The sequence below is a fragment of the Pteronotus mesoamericanus genome, unplaced genomic scaffold (genome assembly GCF_021234165.1).
Source record: "Pteronotus mesoamericanus isolate MK-2021 breed Mesoamerican mustached bat unplaced genomic scaffold, CSHL_Meso_final contig_164, whole genome shotgun sequence".
Classification (NCBI taxonomy): Eukaryota; Metazoa; Chordata; class Mammalia; order Chiroptera; family Mormoopidae; genus Pteronotus; species Pteronotus mesoamericanus.
The window spans coordinates 22447334-22469737 of record NW_026555065.1 but is presented as its reverse complement, the minus strand read 5'-3'; the positions used below and the strand labels follow the sequence as shown (position 1 = coordinate 22469737).

Below are 22404 nucleotides of genomic sequence, written 5' to 3'. Positions count from 1 at the left end.
GAGATACCTTTCAGATACTTGCAGCTTATGTAGTTGGAAAAAATATGTTCTTCCTTCATCTTCCCCACTCTGTAGAATGACAGACCCTCCATAATTCCTTGAGAATCCCTGTTCTAGCATCTATATCTGTAGCTTAGTGTAGGATCAGGACTGACAACATGCCCAACATGTATAAGTAAGGGGGCCCTTAGATTTCTTTTTGTAACATAATCTTTTTTATCTTTTCTAGAGCACCCTCATCCCATAAACTCCTTCAAATCAGCATCATTTGAGATCAAATACTTTAACCTAAGAATGAATTTAAGGCTATGTTACCTCTCCAGTTAGTTGCCTTTTTTCCATATCTCTAAAATAATTGTTAAATAAAGGACTTCCTCTGGTTAAAGGACATTTATATGTTTACAATCACAGGGTATTATGAAGAGCCAGAATATATTATAGTCCCCGGATACACAGTAAAAATAAACAATCAGGCAGAAGACACCCAGTCCTTCATCTAGCAAAGATTAAAATTGCTCAGTATGCTTTGCTTCCTAAAGCAAGGAGTATGTAATGTATTTTAGAAAAGTTTAGATTTTAAAAACTTTGTAGCCTTATTTTACCAATAAAAAAGATTTACAGTTAATGAGGACACAAAGAGCTTCCACGCATAGCTAGGTGTACATAATAGTAAGTGACCAGAACTTATTACATAAGTGACCAGTGCCTTTTGAATTTTTGTATCCCCACACGTGAATATAGCATCTTACAGAGAGCCAACACACATGATTTACTGGTTGATGAGGGAAAGCTCAGGTCTCTCGATTTCTAGTCATCTTGTGACACTCACAGTTAACTGAATCTCTTTAATTGATTGTCCCACTGAGAAGCAAAACTCAGTCAATATCCTGGTCCCCGCAGGTCCTGCCTCCATCGGTTTGGATTTCTCCTTGCATGGATTTGAGCATCTCTATGGGATCCCACAACATGCAGAATCCCATCAACTTAAAAATACTGGGTAAAGTGAAAACAAGAATTTTTATGGGAAAGGCAAATGTGTGGATGTCTGAACCAGTCAATGCTAATATGTGCCTGGCCTTTTGTCCTCCTTGATATTACTTAAAGATCTTTGAGAATCTTCCTTGAATGATCACTCAAAGCAGTGGTTTTCAATTTTTATTTTATTTTATTTATTTTGCATAGATTAGGCAAGTGTAAAAAACTGTAATGCTGAACCTAAAAATATAAAGGAAGTAAAAATACAGAATTGCTGTGGTTGAAGTGGTGGGGAGATTTTCGTTACACCACTTCCCGGGTTTTGCTTTCACCTCTCAAGGCCTTTCTGTGAAACCCTGGCAGAATGCACTGTGAAAAACACTGACCTAAAAAAAGGCTTTTACCAAAAAATGACAGCCAGAGAATGGAAAAGTGTGGCATTTCATATCACCTTTGAGACCCCCAGGGAGATCACTCAAACTAACTCTATTGACAAATAAATGCTACACACATAGGACTGACTGGAAGCAAAACCAAAGAGAAACAGAGTCTGATCAAATTTTCCAGGTTCAGGTGCTCTTCATATGACAGGGAAGCAAATGACAAGTGCCTTAGAAAGCATGCTCTCACACCAACCTGAGCTCTGTGCTCTCCTCCCCAATTCAGGTCCCGATTTTTCCCTATTCAGCACTGTGTCAGCATGTTAAGACTCTCATTTCATTTAAGCGACAGAGAAATACTCACAAAGTTTGTCAAAGACACATATTGTGTGCTTGCCATTGTAGAGGATTCACAGGAAACAGTCCTAACCTCACAAGCGATATTCAGAAAAGAGGAGCTTATAGCTGCCAATTGTCAGGGGAGAGGATGCCAAAAGAATCAAAGGAGGAGGGTCATATTCACCCAGTTTGGATCAGAAACCTTTAGGAAAGTGGTAAAGTTGAGCCTTGAAAGATGCATAGGATCCAAGTGCAGGGGCGAATAGAGCTATACTATTCATTAATAATGTATTTGTGATGGTAATTGATAATCCTCCTTGTGTGTTTCAGTGATGGGGATGCTTACCGTCTTTATAACCTGGATGTCTATGGATATAAAATACATAACAAAATGGGCATTTATGGTTCAGTGCCATATCTCTTGGCCCACAGGCTGGGCAGGACTTTTGGCATTTTTTGGCTGAACTCCTCAGAGACACTGGTGGAGATCAACACGGAGCCTGCAGTAAAGGTAAGCTAAGGACCATGGCTGTATGTCATACTTAGAATAGACACAGAACTAGAAAGGTATAGTCATAGCTCTGTGCTTTGTAGTGGCCACCACTACAAAGACTGGTTCTCTGCCACCAGTCTTTGCAGTATAATCAGTGTAAGTTAATAGCATGTACAAAAGGAACAGACTGTTACTCCCATATGGATGGATATTGTAGAGGGAATAAATTTTTTAAACATTTATTCCATTTATTTTCCAGGACACAGTGACCCAGACAGGCTCAGTGGCTGCTAAACAAAAAGACAGATCTCGAACTGATGTACATTGGATGTCAGAGAGTGGAATCATTGATGTTTTTCTGCTGACAGGGCCTACACCTTCTGACGTCTTCAAGCAGTACTCATCCCTTACAGGTACTTGCATGGGGAAGTACCCATTTCTTGTTCCATTATATTTTCTCTATCCCATGTACCATCACTGTAAATTAATATTTATTGCACACCCTATAGAATTCATAAACAACTTGCCCAAACTTTTTAAGAAGCAAGCATTTCTCCTCTCACCCTCATTCCATTCAACTTCTCTAGGCTTCCTGTACCTTTATCTCAGAAGACCAGCATCCCAACCTTTTCTATGTTCTCTTCTCTGTTAAAATATACCACTGGCTTTAACTCTAAAGCATTTTATCTTTAAAATATATAACAATTTCTGCACCTCAATTGGTGCAGAAAAAGCATATGACAAAATACAATATTATTTCATGGTAAAAATACTCAGAAGACTAAAAATAGAAGGAAACTTTCTCCACAAGACAAAAAGCGTTTATGAAACCTCCACAGCTAACATCATATTCAATGGTAAAAGGCTGCAGGCATGCCCTAATTTCAGAAGTGAAACAAGACTGCCCATTTTCACCACTGCTATTTAACACTACTAGAAGTTCCAGCCAGAGCAATTATGCTAGAAAAGAAATAAAAAGCATTCAAATTGGAAAGGAAGAAGTAAAATTCTCTCTATTTGCAGATACTATGATCCTGTATGTTAGAAAATCTCAAAGTATCCACAGAAAAACTAATAGAGCCAATAAACAAATTTACCATAGTCACAGGGTACAAGATCAACACACCAAATCAGTTGTGTTTTTATGCACCAGCAATGAACAATCTAAAAAAGAAACTGAGAAAATAATTTCATTTACAATACCATCCAAAAGAATAAAATACTTAAGAATAAATTTAACCAAGGAGATGGAGGGCTTATACACTGAAAAATACAAAATATTCCTGAAAGAAATTAAAGAAAGCCTAAATAAATGGAAATGCACCCCATGTTCATGGATTGGAAGACTTAATAGTATTAAGATGGCAATACTACTGAAAGCAATCTATAGATTCATTGCAATCTTTACCAAAATTTCAACAGCCATTTTTAAAGTAATGGAAAAGTTAATCTTTAAAATCATATGGAATTGCAAAGGACCCTGAAGAACCAAACAATCTGTAAAAAAAGAGAAATAAAGAGGACTCATTCTTCCCAATTTCAAAAATTACTACAAAATTAAAATAATCCAAATAGTATGTTACTGGCATACAGAGAGACATATAGACCAGTGGAATAGGATTAAAGGTTAGAAATAAACCCATACATCTATGGTCAATTGATTTTCAACAAAGGTCCATGACCATTCAATGGGAAAACAATAGTCCCCTAAATACATACTATAGAACAACTGGATAACCACACGCAAAAGAATGAGGTTGGAACTATATATCACACCATACACAAAAGAGTAACTCAAAATGGATCTACATAAATACAAGAGCTAATGCCATAAAACTCTTATAAGAAAACGTGTATGACCGTGGATTTGGCAACAGATTCTTAGATATGACAACAAAATCATGAGCCAAAAAAGAAAAAATTAGGTAACTTAGCCTTTGTTAAAATTTAAAATTTTTGAAATGAAAAGGCAATGTACAGAACTAGAGAAATACTTGCAAATCATATATTTGATAAGGGTCTAGTACCCAAAATATATAAAGAACTCTTACAGCTCAACAACAAAAAGACAACCCAATTCTAAAATGGGCAAAGACTTTAATAGACGTTCTTCCAAAGAAGATACAGAAATGGATTACCAAGCATGTGAAAAGATTACCAACATCATTAGTCATTACAAAAATAAATAAATAAAAAAAAATGAGATACCATTTCCTACCCTCTAAGATGGCTAAATCAAAAAATGGAAAATAATAAGTATTGATAGGATATGGAGAGATTAAAATATCATACATTGCTGGGGGAATGTAAAATTGTTCAGCTACTGCAGAAATAATTTTGCAGTTCCTCAAAAAGCTAAAAATGGAATTACCATATTACCTAGTGTGATGGTTAATTTTATGTGCCAACTTGCCTAGGTCATGGCACCCAGATATCTGGTTAAACATCAATCTAGATGTCACTATGAAGGTATTTTTAGATGAGATTAACAGTTAAATCAGTTCTGGTAAAATAGGTTACTTGCCATAATGTGAGTGAGCTTCATCTAATCATTTGAAAAAAGTCTTAAGAGAAGAGGACTGAGGTATGCCAAAGGAATGTCCGGACTGCCCTCATACCCAGGCTGCAACTTCAGCTCTTCCTTTGGTCTCCCTGCAAAATTCAGAGTTGCCAGCTGCCACAATCACATGAACCAGATCCTTAAAATTAGCCAATCATTCTGTGTGTGTGCCTTTGTGTGTGTCACACACACACACACACACACACATACACACACACACAGTCTGTCCAGAAAAAGTCCAGCCATTCTTAATGTAATGAGAACAGTTTGCACAATATAGATATAATCTGGCAGCCAAGGAAAGTGGACTGGAATGCACATACATGAGTAATGATGACTTCGCTGTACTAGTGAGTGGGGACTGTAGACGCCCTTGAGTAAGCACATGCCCTGTGTAGCCTTTGCATTAAAAATGACTGAGTGAGTAGAACAATGAGTCTGCATCAGATTTTGCATTAAGCCTGAACACTCCTCCACAGAAACTATTCAGATAATTCAGAAGGCCACATGTGTGGGCAACTGGTGATTGGCAGCTTCATCATGACAAGTGACTCAGCCCCCCTGCAGCCAACATTTCTTCTCCTCCATTTTCTCTTTCTACTCTACAGATTTCATAATCTTCCTTCCCATTTTTGTCTATTTTCTGAGCAATTTTCTCAATTTTATCTTCTAGGCCTTCCATTTATGCTATCATATTTCTGATTTGTAACTAACTGATTATTATTCCTTGCTTCTAATGTCTTATATCTGTTTTATGCTATCTTAGCTTTATGTTATGGATATGTCTTTTGTTATCTCCCTGGAGATACTAGTGTTAATGCTTTGATACTTCCTTTGGTTCTGTATATTGTCCCTCTTTTCTCAGAGATTGTTTTATTCTATTTCTTTATATGGGTCCCTTCTAATTTTGGATGCTTTACTCAAATGGGTGATCCTTGGATATCCATAAGAATAAGGCTCTGCCCTATATGCCTGATGAGGCTTACATTAGCATTGGGAATGGAAGGGAGGGTTCTCCTGTCCATATTCCGGCAGCAGAGATGAGCCCTTCTCATCAGTTGCTCCCTCACAAGTGCTCCAGTGAAGACTTCCCTGGCTTTGCTCAACAGTTACCATACCTCCCCTGCTGGCTGCCTCCCAGAATTTTGTCCTCTTTGTTCTTGTGCCTTTGTTTTTTATTTTCTTTCCTTTGATTTTAGTGGGACTTTAGGAGGGATAGAAGATTGTGCAAGTGGTTGACCAGAAGTTCTACAGGTTATCAGTAAATGTTTTGATAATTTCCTGTCAGTTCTTCCTGCCTTCATTCTCTCCCTTCAAGGCAGTCTCAACTCTACTCCCTACTAATTTTCCTAAAACATATGTTTGCTAAGGCTACAACTTGCCAAACTTTAAATAACTCCCCATAAGAGATTTAGAATTCCTAGCCTGAACTACAGGGCCCTTTACAAACTGGACCTCTCAGTTTCATCTCCTCACCACTTTGGAATATTTATTTTGTTCCTAAGCTTATCATGTACTTCTCTCCTCTGTGTCTTGTCTATTTCCTGTGCCTAAATGCTCTATCCATTCTTCCTATCTAGTATACTCCTACTTATTCTTCTAAGTCCAAACCAAGTGTTATCACCTCTTGAGGCCTTTCAAGACTCCATACTTCACTGTAGGTAGAATTTGTTAACCCCTCTTATTCCCAAAGCACTAGGCTGATACCTTTAACATAGCACCTATACCTCAGAGCAGAGCAGTTCATTTACATGCCTACCTCATCAGCGAAGTTGTCACTTTCTTGACAGTAGGCACTATGCTTTCTTCTCCTTGATAGTCTAAGTACCAAGCTGAGCGCTTGGACCCTGTAGACATTCAAAAATGTTTACCAAATGTAGAATTATCATTGTGGTGGTGGTTGGTTCTGTTGTTGTTTTCCTTTTCTTAGGCACACAAGCCATGCCCCCGCTCTTCTCCTTGGGGTATCATCAGTGCCGCTGGAACTATGAAGATGAGCAGGATGTAAAAGCAGTAGATGCAGGATTTGATAAACATGGCATTCCTTATGATGTCATGTGGCTGGACATAGAGCACACTGAGGGCAAACGGTATTTCACCTGGGACAAGAAAAGATTTCCAAACCCCAAAAGGATGCAAGAGCTGCTCCAAAACAAAAAACGTAAGGTAAAATAAACCAACATTTCTGATCCTTTTAATTACAAGCACTTTTTAAAACTAGCTTTGGCACATTTGTCTGATTTTTTAAATGTCCATGAATATAGTACCTTCAAATGTAATTGAAACTGTGATAACAGAAAAACATGGTGATAAGTTGGTGCCACCACCCATCCCTGCCTTAGTTGTCTAGGTCTCCATAAGGATGAAGGGGCCGAGCTTTCAGGCTCATTTGCTGTGGCACCATGTACTGCTGTGATGGATCCCACAGCCCATGCAAAATTTGGTTCTGATGTCAGTATTGATGAAATCACACTGGTGTCAAGATTAATTAGTCACATAATAAGAGCTGGGAAAGGAGAGTGGCTCAACTTTTACCATGACTAGAGAGTTAGACAGGGGTGGATTCCTGTGCCAGTGCCAGGCCTGCTGTGGTTTGAACTTTCTGCTGGCATCAAAGGAGGGAGCCTCGGGGCTTTCTTGGTCTGCATGCACAGATATAGGAAGAAAGTAAGGGGGAGTGGTGGGGTTTGAAAGCACTTAATAGTCTAACAAAAACTGAGTTGATCTTTTTTTTTTAATCCCTGCCCAAGGACACTTTTAAGTTGCTTTTTAGAAAGAGAGGAAAGAAGAGAGAGAAACATCAATGCGAGAGAAGCATTGTTTGGTTGCCTCCTCTACATGCATGGACTGGGGATCACATGTGCTCGGACGAGGGATCAAACCTGCAATCCAGATATGTGCCCTGACCAGGAATCAAACCCACAACCTTTAGGTTATGGATGACACTCCAACCAACTGAGCCACACTGGCCAGGGCCAGAGTTGACTTGCTATTACTCCATTTTTCCTGCATGCTTCCCTGATAGATTCCACCTGTCAATCTGGCCAAGAAAATAACTAAAATAAAAAATTAGGAGGGGAAAATGTACTGGAAAGCATGTAATGCAAGGGGAGTGGTGGTAATAGCAATGATGAAAAGAGAGAGAAGAAAATGAAGAAAGGGGAGAGGAAGGGGGACCTTGTATGTATCATGTAAATGGATCCCTGCACTCCCTCTGCCCGAGATTAAAGCTGTCTTTTCAAGCCCCAGGCCTCTCACAGGTGGCCAGAACCAATCTTGTTAAGTCCTAATCTCCCAATGATAAATAGCTACCATTTATCCAGCACTGATTATGACCCAAAGAGTATGATAAAACACATTATTCCATCCAGTCATCACAAAATTGTAAGATAGATTTTGTTACCCCATTTTTCAGATGAAGAAACTGGTGCTTAGAATGGTTTTCTATTTTGCACAAAGGCACACATGGAGTAAGTAGCAAAGCAAGAATCTGCACCCTGGTCTGCCTCACTCCAGAACCTATGTCTTTATAAACAGTTATTTATCAAGGTCTTTGAATTTTTAAGATACTGTGCTAAAGATGAAGGGAATGTGGAGATGAGCTCCTATAGGAGTCTTACAGTGAGTGGGGTAAATGCAAGTATATAACAACCACAATACAGGGCAATAACATAATGGCCAAAGAAAGGTCAGGATGGTAGGTGGACCAAGATAAAGAAGGTTGCATCCGGTTGGCCTCAAGTAGGAAACTGTGCATTTTATATAAGCCCTTAGGAATAAGTCTTCAGGGGGATGGGGGGGAGAGGGAAGAGGGCAGTACAGCCAGAGGCTGGAACACCCAAGGGTATTTGGAAAACAGGCTAGTTTGACAGGAAAACAAGGCATGGGCAAGGTTTGAGAAGTAGGGAATTTGACCTTATTAAAGGCTGTTTGTATGCATTTGAAGACATTAAAAGTTTCTGAATGAAGAGTTAATATACAGAATGTATGAAGAACTCCTACAACTCAACAACCAAAAACAAAAAACCCAATTAACAACTAGGAAAAGGACTTGCTATTTCTTCAAAGAAGATGTATAGATCCAACAAACACATGAAAAGGTGTTCAGCCCTGGCCAGGTGGCTCTGTTTTTTGGAGCATTGTCCTGTACACCAAAGGGTTGTGAGTTTGATTCCTGGTAGGGCACATACCTAGGTTGCTGATTCAATCCCCGAGCGTGTACAGGAGGCAACTCATCGATGTTTCTCTCTCACATCAATGTTTCTCTCTTTCTCTTCCTCTCTCTCTAAAAATCAGTAAACATATCCTCTGGTGAGGAATTTAAAAGATGTTCATTATCACTAATCATTAGGGAAATGCAAGTCAAAACTGCAATGAGATACTACTTCATATCATTAAGATAGCTACTACAATAAAAAAAAAAAACCAATATAACAAGTGTTGGTGAGAATGTACAGAAATTGGAACACTTGTACACCAATGGTGGGAATATAAAAGGTACATCCTCTATGGAAAACAGTATGACAGTTCATCAAAAAACTAAAAATAAAATTATTCTATGACCCAGCAGTCCTACTTATGAGTAAAAACCCAAAGAATCAAAAGCAGGGTCCTGAGCAGAAATTTTTACACCTATATTCATAACAGCATTATACCAGACAATAGCCAAAAGGTGGAAGCAACCCAAATGTCCATTAACACATGAATGAATAAATAAAATGTGGCATAGACATACAATGGAATACCATTCATTTAGCCTTAAAAAGGAAGAACTTTCTTACACATGCTACAACATGAATGAACCATGAGGACATTATGCTAAGTGAAATAACCCAATCACCAAAAGAGAAATACTGTATGATTTCACTAATCTCTAAAACCTGGAGGAGTCAAAATCAGAGACAGATAAAAGAATGGTGGTTGCTAGGGAATGGGGAGAGAAGGGAATGGGGAGTTGTTCTCTAAGGAGTATGGAGCTTCAGTTTTGCAAGATTTTGTTCTGGACATTAATTGTACAAGAATGTGAATGTACTTAACACTATTGAACTGTACACTTAAAAATGGGTAAGGTGGTAAATTTTATGTAATGTACATTTTAGCACATATAACATTTAAAAATAAAAGTTTTTGAGCAATGGAAAATTAAACTTTAGTATGTAGAATTGATTTGAATAGATATGAGGAAGGATAATGAGAAGGTTATTCTAATAAAATGAAATGATTTGGAGCCCTAGACTAGGCAAAAAGAATGGTGTTAGAAAGGCCAGGAGAAATGTTAGAGAGAGCTGTGATCACACCTTTTTTCGGACTTCCTTCCTCATTTTGAGTTTAGGGTTTGGGGTTTTTGTTTGTTTTTAACATGCTATCCTGTTTTCTTAATGTTTGCTTCTGTTGGTGTTATCTTAGCCTCAAGATGTCTAGGAAGCAGAGACCTTGCCTACATAATCCTTTATGTACTCCACCCAGCACTACAGACAGATAGAAGGTTAATAAATACTGGTTGGCCAAAGTATTAGTTCATTTTTTCCTGTAAGATGGCTTTAGTAGCTCTTAGTTGTCTTTAACTTCATTCAAAATAATTTTATGATTGTATTGTGACAGCTGTCATATCAGCGTGCATTTTGAAAAAACTTACCAAAATTGGCGAATTTTTGCATAGCCATTTTAATATTAAATATGGAAGAAAATATGCAACGTTTTGGCATATAATGATTTTTTATTTCAAGAAAGATCAAAACACAACTGAAGTGCAAAAAATAAAACTATTTGTGCAGTGTATTGAGAAGGTGCTGTGACTGATCAAAAATGTCTAGAGTAGTTTGAGAAGTTTTGTGCTGGATATGTCTCACTGGATGATGCTCAGCGGTTTGGTGGACCAGTTGAAGTTGATAGTGATCAAACTGACACATTAATTGAGAACAATTAACATTATACATGGAGGAGATAGCCGACATACTCAAAATATTCAAATCAATAAAGGAGTTCCCCTAAGACTATCAGCTGATTTCTCAAAAGAAACCTTGTTGGCAAGAAGGGGCTGGGAAGAAGTATTCAAAGTCATGAAGGGCAAGGACCTACATCCAAGATGACTCCATCCAACAAAGCTCTCATTTAGAATAGAAGGGCAGATAAAGTGCTTTCCAGATAAGGTCAAGTGAAAGGAGTTCATCATCACCAAGCCCTTATTATATGAAATGTTAAAGGGACTTATCTAAGAAAAAGAAGATCAAAAACTATGAACAGTAAAATGACAACAAACTCACAACTATCAGCAACTGAATCTAAAAAAAACCCGAAAACAAAATCAAACTAAGCAAACAACTAGAACAGGAGCAGAATCACAGAAATGGAGAACAGAAGGTAGGGGGAAGGAGGAGAATGGGGGGAAAGGTACAGGGAATAAGAAGCATAAATAGTAGGTACAAAATAGGCAGGGGAAGGTTAAGGATAGTATAGGAAATGGAGAAGCAAAAGAACTTACATGCATCACCCATGGACATGAACTAAGGGCAGGGGGGAAATGCTGGAGGGAGGGGAGTACAGGGCAGAGGGGAATAAAGGAGAGAAAAAATGATACAACTGTAATGGCATAATCAATACTATATATATATATAAAAGTTTTTAAAAACTAAAAAAAAAGAAAAATGTGTCTTTATTTTACAGAATAGACTAAATGGACTCTTTGGCCAACCCAATACTATTTTAAAAACATTTATTGGGTTAGGCAGCAGTAATTACAATGTAATGTGGGCCTGGATTTGACATCAATTTATATTTCTATAAACACATGAAATATTTCAATACTAATAGCAGCGGTTTCTGAATAAAATTTGAACCAAGGAACTATGATGTAAACATACAATGAGGATAATGGCTCTTATGAAACTGATGAGATCATCAAACCTTTATGTCCTCCTGACAGCTCGTGGTCATCAGTGACCCCCACATCAAGACTGATCCTGACTATTCAGTGTATGCTAAGGCCAAGGAACAGGGCTTCTTTGTGAAGGATCATCAAGGGGGAGACTTTGAAGGGGTATGCTGGCCAGGTAAGATATTACTTTATATACTTATGTCCCGTGTTCAGTCCCAATTAATGAAGGTGTCATGGCCATTGTTATTCCTTTGTGGATGTCTCTTGCTACATTTTAAGCACCTTTAAGGAAGAGACGATGCTGCCTTTTTTTTATATCTTTCTTAACACCTGATACAGTGTACTTTGTATATGTTTATCGGTCAATGAGTGAATGAAACATAAAGAAGCAAACCTCAGTGGCATACTATTTCTCTAAGCAAATAAAAATGAAAATCCAGAGAATGGGTAAAGGAGAGGGCAAAGAAAAAGGGCCCTGGGGTCTCTCTCCTTGCCATTCGTCTTTGCCCTGTTGGTCCATACTTTGACTTCCCAGACTTTCATGAGTAGCCCAAGCTTCTGGCAACTCTGGATTTTTCATTTCAGAAATTATTAGTTTAAAGCCTTGATAGAGACTCCTCAAGGACAACAGGGAATCTCTATTCTATCATATCTTAGCACTCTATTGCAAATCTATGCACAGTAGAGAAACACCATGCATTTCTTCCTCCCCTCCCCTTCCATCAGTTATAAACACTTCTCTGTTCTCTTTAAGAACAGAGAGGTCACTACAGGATACTTGCCATCCTTATTTGGGCTCTCTCAGTGAGGGACAGGCCCCACCTTGTTACTTGTTCATTGGTGTGCCCTGGGCCTCTGGGGTTGAAAGGTCTCGTAGATTGTCACTGGGGTCCAGCATTGCCTTCTCACCAGATTACCCCTCTGTATCAGCTGTCTTTTACAGCTGATGCCCATTGATTACCTAGTTTTCACGTGTGATATTCCTTCTTAGAACACACCTTACCATGAGGACCACTATTTCTAACAGGCTGTCTATTCTTCTGCCACTACAGGTCTCTCCTCTTACCTGGATTTCACCAATCCCAAGGTCAGAGAGTGGTACTCAGGCCTCTTTGCTTTCTCTGTTTATCAGGTTTGTTTATATTTGTGTGCTCTTTCCTAGTTACTTGAAATGATGAAAGAAAGAAAGAAAGCAATTGAATAGAATTATTCTGCTTTACTGAATAGCTCCTGATAAATAATGCTTGTATGAAAAGGCAAGGATGGCAGTCACATTACAGACTTTGGAAGTGCTGAGAGGTGACATATATATTATCAAATGCACAAAAACTGGGATTTTGACCTGTATTATAATAAACTCTATGATATAGCAAAGTACTTAATAATAGAGATTTATCATATTTTCAAATACCTATATGTTTTTGTATAAAATAGCATTGTATAACTATTATTTAAAGGTGATAATGAGCCCTGGCTGGTGTGGCTCAGTGGATCAAGTGCTGGCCTGTGAATCTAAGGGTCACCAATTCGATTCCCAGTCAGGGCACATGCCTGGGTTGCTGGCCAGGCCCCCAGTTGGGGGCACATGAGAGGCAACCACACATTGCTCTCTCTCTCTCTCTCTCTCTCTTTCTCATTCATTTCTCCTCTCTCTCTAAAAATATATAAATAAAATCTTTTAAAAATAAAATAGAAGTGATAATGATATATGTGAAAATATCTTGCAAAGTATAACCTGTCATTAAAAGTAAGTTATACTGCTCAAGATGGAGGTGTAGGTAAACACAGTTCACCTCCCCACTTGACCACAATGAGAATACAACTAGACTACAAAACAAAGATCACCCAGAATCATCAGAAAGTCAAACTGTATGGAAGTCTGACAACCAAGGAATTAAAGAAGTCACATTCATCCGGATGGGTTGGAAGGGCGGAAACATGGAGATGCATGGAAAGGCGTGGAGACGGGAAAGGGCCATCACACACATGGGAAGGACATCTCAGGAGTGAGTGGTCCCAGCCCCACACCAGACCCCCCAGCCCAGGGTTCCAGTGCCAGGAAGATAAGTCCCCATAACTTCTGGCTGGAAACACCAGTGGGGGTTGGGGCAGTGAAAGAAACTGCAGAATTCTCAGGAGTATCCTCTAAAAGGGCCGGCAACAAACTTAGGACTTATACAGGCTCACTATCTCTGGGTTTCAGCACTGGGGCAGCAGCTGGAAGGGTACCAGTGGCATATGAGAAGAAATTGAAGTGTCTGGCATCAGGGCAAGTGCCAGGGGACAGCTTCCTTCGGACAAACTCCAGAGACAAGACAGTGACAGCATCCCCTCTCTGAGCTCTCCCGCAAACAGAGCCACAGAGTGATGACACATTGTATCGGAGACTCCATCAACCTGGTTCACATGGGTTGCCTTGCCCTGGCAATTACCTAAGGCTCTGCCCTATCTAGCTTAGTGATGCACTTTTCTACAACAGACCACACTACTAAGACAGCGAGTCAATCTACCTAACACATAAAAACAAACACAGGGAGTCTGCCAAAATGAGGAGACAAAGAAATATGGCCCAACTGAAAGAACAGAAGCCCAGAAAAAGAACTAAACAAAATGCAGATAAGCAATCTATCATATGTAGAGTTCAAAACACTAGTTATTAGGATGCTCAAGGAACTCACTGGGTACTTCAACAGCATAAATAAGACCCAGGCAGAAATGAAGTTTACACTAAGTGAAACAAAGAAAAAAATTACAGGAACTGAACAGTGGAGTGGATGAAGCCAAGAATCAAATCAATGATTTGGAACTTCAGGAATGAAAATACATTCAATCAGAAAAGCAAGAAGAAAAAAGAATTAAAAAAATGAGGATAGGCTAAGGGGCCTCTGGGACAACTTCAAACATACGAACATTCAAATCATAGGGGTGCTGGAAGGAGAAGAGAAAGAACAAGAAATTGAAAACTTATTTGAAAAAAATAATGAAAGAAAACTTCCCTAATTTGGTGATGGAAATAGATATCCAAGTCCAGGAACCACAGAGAATTCTAAACAAGCTGGACCCTAAGAGGAATACACCAAGACACATCATAATTAAAATGCCAAAAGTTAAAGATAAACAGAGAATCTTAAAAGCAGCAAGAGAAAAGCAGATACTTACCTACAAAGGAGTTCCCATAAGACTATCAGCTGATTTCTCAAAAGAAACTTTACAGGAAAGAAGGGACTGGCAAGAAGTATTTAAAGTGATGGAATGCAAGGACCTACAACCTAGATTACTCTATCTAGCAGTGCTATCATTTAAAATGGAAGGGCAGATAAAGTGCTTCCCAGACAAGGTAAAGCTAAAGGAGTTCATCATCAGCAAGCCATTATTATATGAAAGATTACAGGGACTTCTTTAAGAAAAAGTAGATCAAAACTATGAACATTAAAATTGCAATAAATTCACAACTATCAAAAATTGAAACTAAAAAGCAAACTAAGCAAACAGGCAGAACAGGAACAGAATCATAGATATGAAGATTATTTGGAGGGCTATCATCCTGGAGAGGGAAAGAGGAGAATGGGGAAAAAGGTGCAGGCATTAAGAAGTAAAAATTGGTAGGTACAGAACAGACAGGGTGATGTTAAGAACAATATAGGAAATGGAGTAGCCAAAGAACTTATATGCAGGACCCATGGACATGAACTAAGGGGTGAAGGATTGCCAGAGAGATTGGCCAGAGAGATGGGGGGGTACCAGGTGGAAGGGGGCAAATGGGTAAAAATTGCAACAACTGTAATAGCATAATCAATACATTAAAAAATAAAAGTAAGTTATAATAAATCAATTATTAAAATTATAAACATCACAGAGAAAACTGGAGAGGCCACATCTAGAGACCTGTTCTCAAACAGTTGTGATGATGATGATGATGACAATAATGATGCCTAATATAAACTGAGAATTTTCTGTGTGCCAAGCACTTTCTTTTCATAATCCATTTTATCTGCACAATAACCCTCTGAAGTTGGAACTATAATTAACTCTACTCCCACAGATGAGGAAATTGAGGCATGAACAAATTTAAAAATCTGCTAAGTTCACTCATTTTGTAAGTAATGGACCCAAGATTTGAACTCAGTTCCGTTTTTCTCTCAAGCCCAGCCCTTAACGACTCAACACTAACCATCATGTATTAGGACACAGAAAAGAACTTAGAGCAGGAATGGATGACTCCTGTGTCAAATGCTCATTCGTTTTTCTATTGTCTATGGCTTTCACACTACTATAGCAGGGCTGAGTTGCTAAAAAAGAGGATTTGTGGCCTGCAAAGTTGAAAATTGGGCTGTTTCCAGAAAAAGATTGCTAACCTTGATCTAGAAGGCGCTAAAGAAGAACAGTTGAAGTAGTTAAATGTATGAAAATCATATAGTCTTTTTCATAGAAGTACACATGTTTAGAAATAGTTGAAGGTAGAGTCAAAAGGAAATACATAAGCCACCTCCAGGCATTTGAAAGACTAACATATGGGTGAGGTAACAGATGTATTCTCTGGTGCCCTGGAAGGCAAGCTAAGCCCTGTGAGAGGATGTTACCGTTATTTTTCAGAAAATAATGGAATGAGCTGCCTGTGGGGCACCCTGTCATTGTAGCTATTTAGTCAAATGCTGAAAAGAATTCTATAAAGGGGTTGTAAGACCATGTTAACTAGATTCAACTGCCCCTTCTCTCTCTAAATTGAACAATTCTGTGTAGAACACAAGCTATAAATCATACTAACAAACAGCTGTCTTAGCTGTCAGATTTTTCAAAGTATTATAGGGAAGGCACAATTTTATCATGTACAACTACAACTACCCTTCCCTTAGTTAAGAGTTGTAGAAGATGATGGATGATATAAAGCCTAATTGTGAACATTCACAACCTTTCCTGTGGGGGTTCTCCAGGTAGATCTCAGAGTGGACTTGCTGGGAAATGTGTATTTCACAGCTTTCTTTCATTCAACAACAAATACTTACTGAGAACATTGTGTGGCTCAGATACTGTGCTAGGTCTTTGGGATCTATCAGTGGACTCCCTGCCCAGTGGAACTTTCTATTCTAGCAGTGGAGCAGAGCACATATCATAAACATAATAAGTAATAAATTAAGCAGAGGAGGAAAGAGGATTGGGGAAACTATCATATTACCATCATCACTATTATTTTGTGTATTATTTTGACCAAGATTTACTTTCTAGGGATCTACTGACATCCTCTACATATGGAATGACATGAATGAGCCCGCTGTCTTTAGAGGGCCAGAGAAAACCATGCCGAAAAATGCTATTCATCATGGCAACTGGGAACACAGAGAACTTCATAACATCTATGGTTTTTATCAGGTAAGACATCCAAGAAAAAGCCAACTGTGCCCTGCCTTTTGAGCTGAAAGGTATTTCCTTTGTAATAGCCATATTATATACTGTTCATTTCTCTTTGTGTGTTTTTTCTGACAACTGCAATGAATTTTAGCAAGTTGTAGCCGATATAAGACTTACCGTGTCTCTCCATTTGCATCTTTTCCTTCTGTAATGAACTTGGTGAATTTACAGATGTGAGGTTAATGATAACATAGAAACATCTTTCTTGACGGGAGCCATTAGTAAATGGCATTGGATACTACCTCAAAACTTTTATAGAAGTAAGCAGTGTGGAAAAACAAAGGCAATGAAAACAAATGTTAAAAACTTTCACAAGTATCTAAATACATCAAGTCTTACATTTATACCAGATGAGTAAGATTTAGAACACACACAATTTCAATAAGTATACTTTTTAAATATAGAAAGCCTTCCTTAAGTATTTAGCCTTCTCAATAGAAAGTGGTAGAATTATCTTCCATTGGCCAAGCACATCTAAAAGACTTCAGAGTCACTTGCCCTAATTTATACCTGTGGTTCTTTGTTATTTTCATAATGTAACTATGTTTTTATGGCCCTCCCATCAACTGGTGTTTTCTAGTGGGAGCCACTGGCTAGACATAGCATGGTTTTCAGGTAGAATGTGTTTACACTTCTCTAACAGCCTTTTGCAATAATTCCACACTACTTTAGAATTTCCTTATGTAGGCCAGGACCAGTCATTTAACCACTCTGAATTTCAGAGTCTGGTTTTTTTTTTTTTCTTTCATTAATGAACACTGTCTCAGAGGCCGTTTTGTAGATTATAAGAGAAAATTTATAAAATGCCTAACAATAGTAAGCACCAAATAAATACCAGCTTATTATTTACTTTATTTTATTTTATTGCTATTTTAACCAAATAAATGTTCCATTCTTTTAATAAGGGAATTTAGAGTAGTTTCATTATATCATAAAAATTGTTCAATGGATTTAATATTTTTTACTTCACATTCCCACCTAATATTTACTTTTTGCATGTTAAGTAGTTTATTGAGGATGTCTACTCAATGCTCTAATCCAATCATCTATTTGAAATTTTTCTCCTTTGACTTAATAGCAAAAGGCTACTGCAGAAGGATTGATACAACGATCTAAGGGAAAGGAGAGACCCTTTGTTCTTACACGCTCTTTTTTTGCTGGATCACAAAAGTATGGTAAGGAATGGCTCATATAATCAGATGTCAAAACACTAGTCTTTTTTGACCATTTATAGTATATAGGGCTACTAATGCCTTCCTTTTCAGTAGCGATTGGGCAGGCCTTAGATGTGCCCTGACATATGTATTTTGCCCTATGAGCAGAATAAACCAATTTTAATAAGTTTAGTTACTCATTTCCCACTGAAGAAATGACCACTTTATTGTTGGATGAATGGCCTCAGGAGTATCTCAATGTGTTGGGATGGTCATCTCTGATCCTGTCTCTTTGATTTATCAAAACCAGAGAAAATAGGTCTGGCTGGTGTGGCTCACTTGGCTGGAGTGTTATCTTGTCAACCAAAAGGTTATGGGTTCAATTCCTGGTCAGGGCACACACCTGGGTTGAGGGATCGGTCCCTAGTCAGGGAGTGAACGATAGGCAACCAGTCAATGTTTCTCTCACATCAATGTTTCTCTCTCTCCCTCCCTTCTCCTCTCTCTCTAAAATCAATAAGCTTGTCCTTGGGTGAGGATAAAAAAAAAGGGGGGGGATATACTTCTAACACATACCTTCAACCACCTGTTCAGCTTAGCAATATGGCTTAAAATAGACCTGGCTGTTGCTTGTGATGAGGGCCATCTATAACTGGATCCAGTTTTAGCTAAAGCAGATCTAGTTCAACTTCACCACCCTGTGGTAAGAAGGCTATTTTAAGTCCCCTGGCCTTGCAGAGATAACTGAGAACATAGGTTCTAGTTTGAAGAATCCAGCCTTTATTAGGTCTCCTACTCTACCCCACAAACCAGCCCCTGTGGTACTCAAGAAAAGGCCAAAATATTGTCATCTCAAGCAAAGATTCATGTACAGAGATGTTCACCAAAGTCTTAGTTCCTGAAGCCAAAAAAAAAAAAAAAAAGAAAATCCAATATGTAAGGGTTATAAAGCTATGGTATATTAATATGTTATACTGTCATAAAGCTATTTAAAATAGCCTAATTGCATGAGAAAATGTTTGACATCATGAAAAATGAAAAAAGAATGCCTAAATGCTTATATGTATATATAATATATAGATTACTATATATATATATATATATATATAGTAATCTAAATAAGTATAATACCTTGGTGATTATAATTGATTTTAATTCTCTTCTTTTTCCTCTGTTTTCCAAATTCTCTACAAGCATCATTTTTAATCACTAAAGAAAGAATTTTTTTAAAAAGCATTTATAAGCTGTAGTTAAGATAAAAAAATATGCATACTGAGTAATCTTTGTTGGCCTATCACCTAGTCTTCAGTACTTTGTGTTGACGCTATCAGCTTCCTCCCAAAGAGCAGCGAATGAAGCACTACAGAGAACACTATTGTGTTGTCATATGCTGTGACCAATAACCAGAGAGCTTTTGAATAAACAACCGTATGAGATATGAAGACATCTGCATGTTCACATGAACTTTCTTTCTTGATGAGAATGCCATCATGTGGATTTCAAAATCTTTATGTAGATATATACATATTTTATTTGAACTGAAGAAGTTATTAGAGTACTGTTTAAAAAGAACGGTCCCTTGATTTTTCTTTTTACTAGCCATAGGACAACCTAAAATTTCTATGGAAAATTAAAAATAACTACCAAAACTCAAAACTGTTTTGGTAGAACATAGACAAAAGTGCTTCAGGAGTAATCTAGATATAGTAAAATAAGATTGTTTTCTTTTATGGATATCTTTAGTACTATATAATGTGTCTTCACAAACTCTAATCAACTATACAGTGAATAAAAGGTCTTTAGAGTCAGACTGTCTGGGCTCAAATCCTACCTCTACCACCTAGTAACTCTAACTCTAGGGAGATTATAATACCTACTGTTTGCCATAATTCCTCATCTGTAAAATGTAGTTAATAATAGTGTTTACCTGGTAGGGTTGTTGTGGTGATTAAGTGGGATAATATAAGCAAAGTAGCTCAGTAAGAACTTGATAAATGTTAACTGTTGTTACTGCTGTTTTTATTGTATCTCCTATATGGTCTGTACCCATGTTCTCAAACTACAGAGGTTTTGTTTTGTTTTTTCTTTTTTGTTTGGTTTTTTTTTTCAGGGGTGAGGAAAGGTGAGGGAGAATAGGCATATAGTTCAATGGAACAAAACAGAGAATCCAGATGGAATTCAACATATATATGATGAATTAATTTGCAACATAGTCATGAAGGCAATTCAATGGAAAAAAACATTTTTTTCAATAAATGGTACTGGAACAACTGGATAACCCTTACCTCACACCATACACAAAAAAGTAACTCCAAATGGAATATAGACCTAAATTATAAAGCTGAAACAAACAAATATAAAACTTCTAAAAGGAAACATAGGAGTAAATATTTGTGACTGAGATAGGCAAAGATTATTTGGATAGAATACAAAAAAGCATGAACCATAAAAGGAAAACATGATAATGGAAACTGATCAAAATTAGAAACTGCTACCCTTACAAAGATGTTAAGGAAATGAAAAGTTAAGCCACAGACTGAAAGAAAATACTTGCAATATACATCTCTGTCAACAGACTTGTGTCCAGAATAGATAAAGAACTTTTACAATGAAATAATAAAAAGACAATCCTACTTTTTAAAATGAGCAAAAGATTTGGATACTTTACAAAAGACATATAAATGATCAATATACACATGAAAAGATGCTCAATATCATTAGTCATTAGAGAAATATAAATTAAAGCCACAGAGAGACACCACTACACACCCATTGGAATGATTAGAATTAATAAGACTAACACTAACAAGTGTTGATAAAGGGTGTGGAGCAACTGCAACTTTCATCTATTGCAAATGTAAAATGGTACTACCACTTTGCTAAACGATTTGGAATTTTCTTAAATTGTTCAACACACACTGAGCATAGACTAGACCCAGCAATTTCTCTCCCAGTTGTTTACCAAAGAGAAATGAGAACATATGCCACACAAATATTTGTATATAAATGTTTATAGTGGCTTCACTCATAATAGCCCAAATTTGTAATGAACCCAAATGTTCATCAGTAGGTGAATGGATAAGCAGCTTGCAATATATCCTTACTATGGAATACTACTCAACGAATGAAAAGGAGTTAACTACAACATTATGCTGAGTGAAAAAAGCTGGAACATAAGAGTATATATTGGGTCGGCCAAAAAGTCCATTTCATTTTCACCAAAACTTTATTGATTTGGATATTTTGAGTATGTCAGCTATCTCCTGCATGGTATAATTTTCATTGTTCTCAGTTAATGTCTGTGTGATCACTATCAACTTCACCTGGTCTACCAGACAGTGGTACACTGTCCCGTGAGAAATCTCCAGCACAAAACTTCACAAACCACTTTTGACACGTTCCGTCAGCCACAGCACCTTCTCCATACAGTGCACAAATCTTTTATTGCAGTTTTACCTTTCTTGAAATAATAAAGCATAATGTGCCAAAAATGTTGCATATTTTCTTCCATCTTCAATATTAAAATTCACCAATTTTTTAAAATGTATTGCATTTTTTTACATTACCTTTAAGCCCCCTTAAACTTCCCCCAACAGCAATCACCACACTGTTGTTCATATCCATGAGCCCTTTTTCCTTTGTGCTCAGTCCCTCCAATTCACCAATTTTGATGTTTTTTAATTCACTCTGATAGGACAACTGTCACAATACCATCTAACAAAATTGTTTTGAATGAAGTTAAAGACAACTAAGCACTACTCAAGCCATCTTATGGAAACAACCAAATGAACTTTTTGGCCAACCCAATATTGTGTTTCCATTTATATGAAATTCTAGAAAAGAGTAATTTATAGTCACAGAAATCAAATCAATAGTTGGATAAGATAGGGGGCTATTGACTGCAAAGAAGTGAACTTTTGCTGTTATGGGAATGTTCTATACTCTGCTGTGATGGGGCTTACATGGGATACACATTTTTTAATCTCTTCAAACTCTTCACTTAAGGTATATTTTTGTATGTAAAGTTATACCTTAGTCAAGCTGATTTTTTTAAATGTTCCTCATAAAATCAGACTTCAGTTAAATTTCAAAAATAAGTGTGATTTCAGAATATTTTCATAAATTGTTTTGTTGATTTTAATAACTTTTTCACATTAAAAAAAATTAATGTATTTTTATTGTGGAAAACCAGAACTTGTATATTTTAAGGTAGGGAAGAAATG

The 22404-nt window shown here is 37.4% G+C and overlaps 1 protein-coding gene across 4 annotated transcripts in view; it reads left to right on the top strand.

Annotated features, from left to right (window-relative positions):
* Nucleotides 1–22404, top strand: part of GANC (glucosidase alpha, neutral C) — a 75550-nt gene that overhangs the window by 30873 nt on the left and 22273 nt on the right. For all 4 annotated transcript variants that reach the window (XM_054565544.1, XM_054565542.1, XM_054565543.1 and 1 more), the window contains exons 9-16: nt 901–997; nt 2025–2205; nt 2447–2600; nt 6678–6913; nt 11670–11796; nt 12674–12753; nt 16845–16988; nt 18106–18202. In XM_054565544.1, the coding sequence (XP_054421519.1) occupies nt 901–997; nt 2025–2205; nt 2447–2600; nt 6678–6913; nt 11670–11796; nt 12674–12753; nt 16845–16988; nt 18106–18202 (1116 nt within the window). The remainder of the gene's footprint in view (nt 1–900; nt 998–2024; nt 2206–2446; nt 2601–6677; nt 6914–11669; nt 11797–12673; nt 12754–16844; nt 16989–18105; nt 18203–22404) is intronic.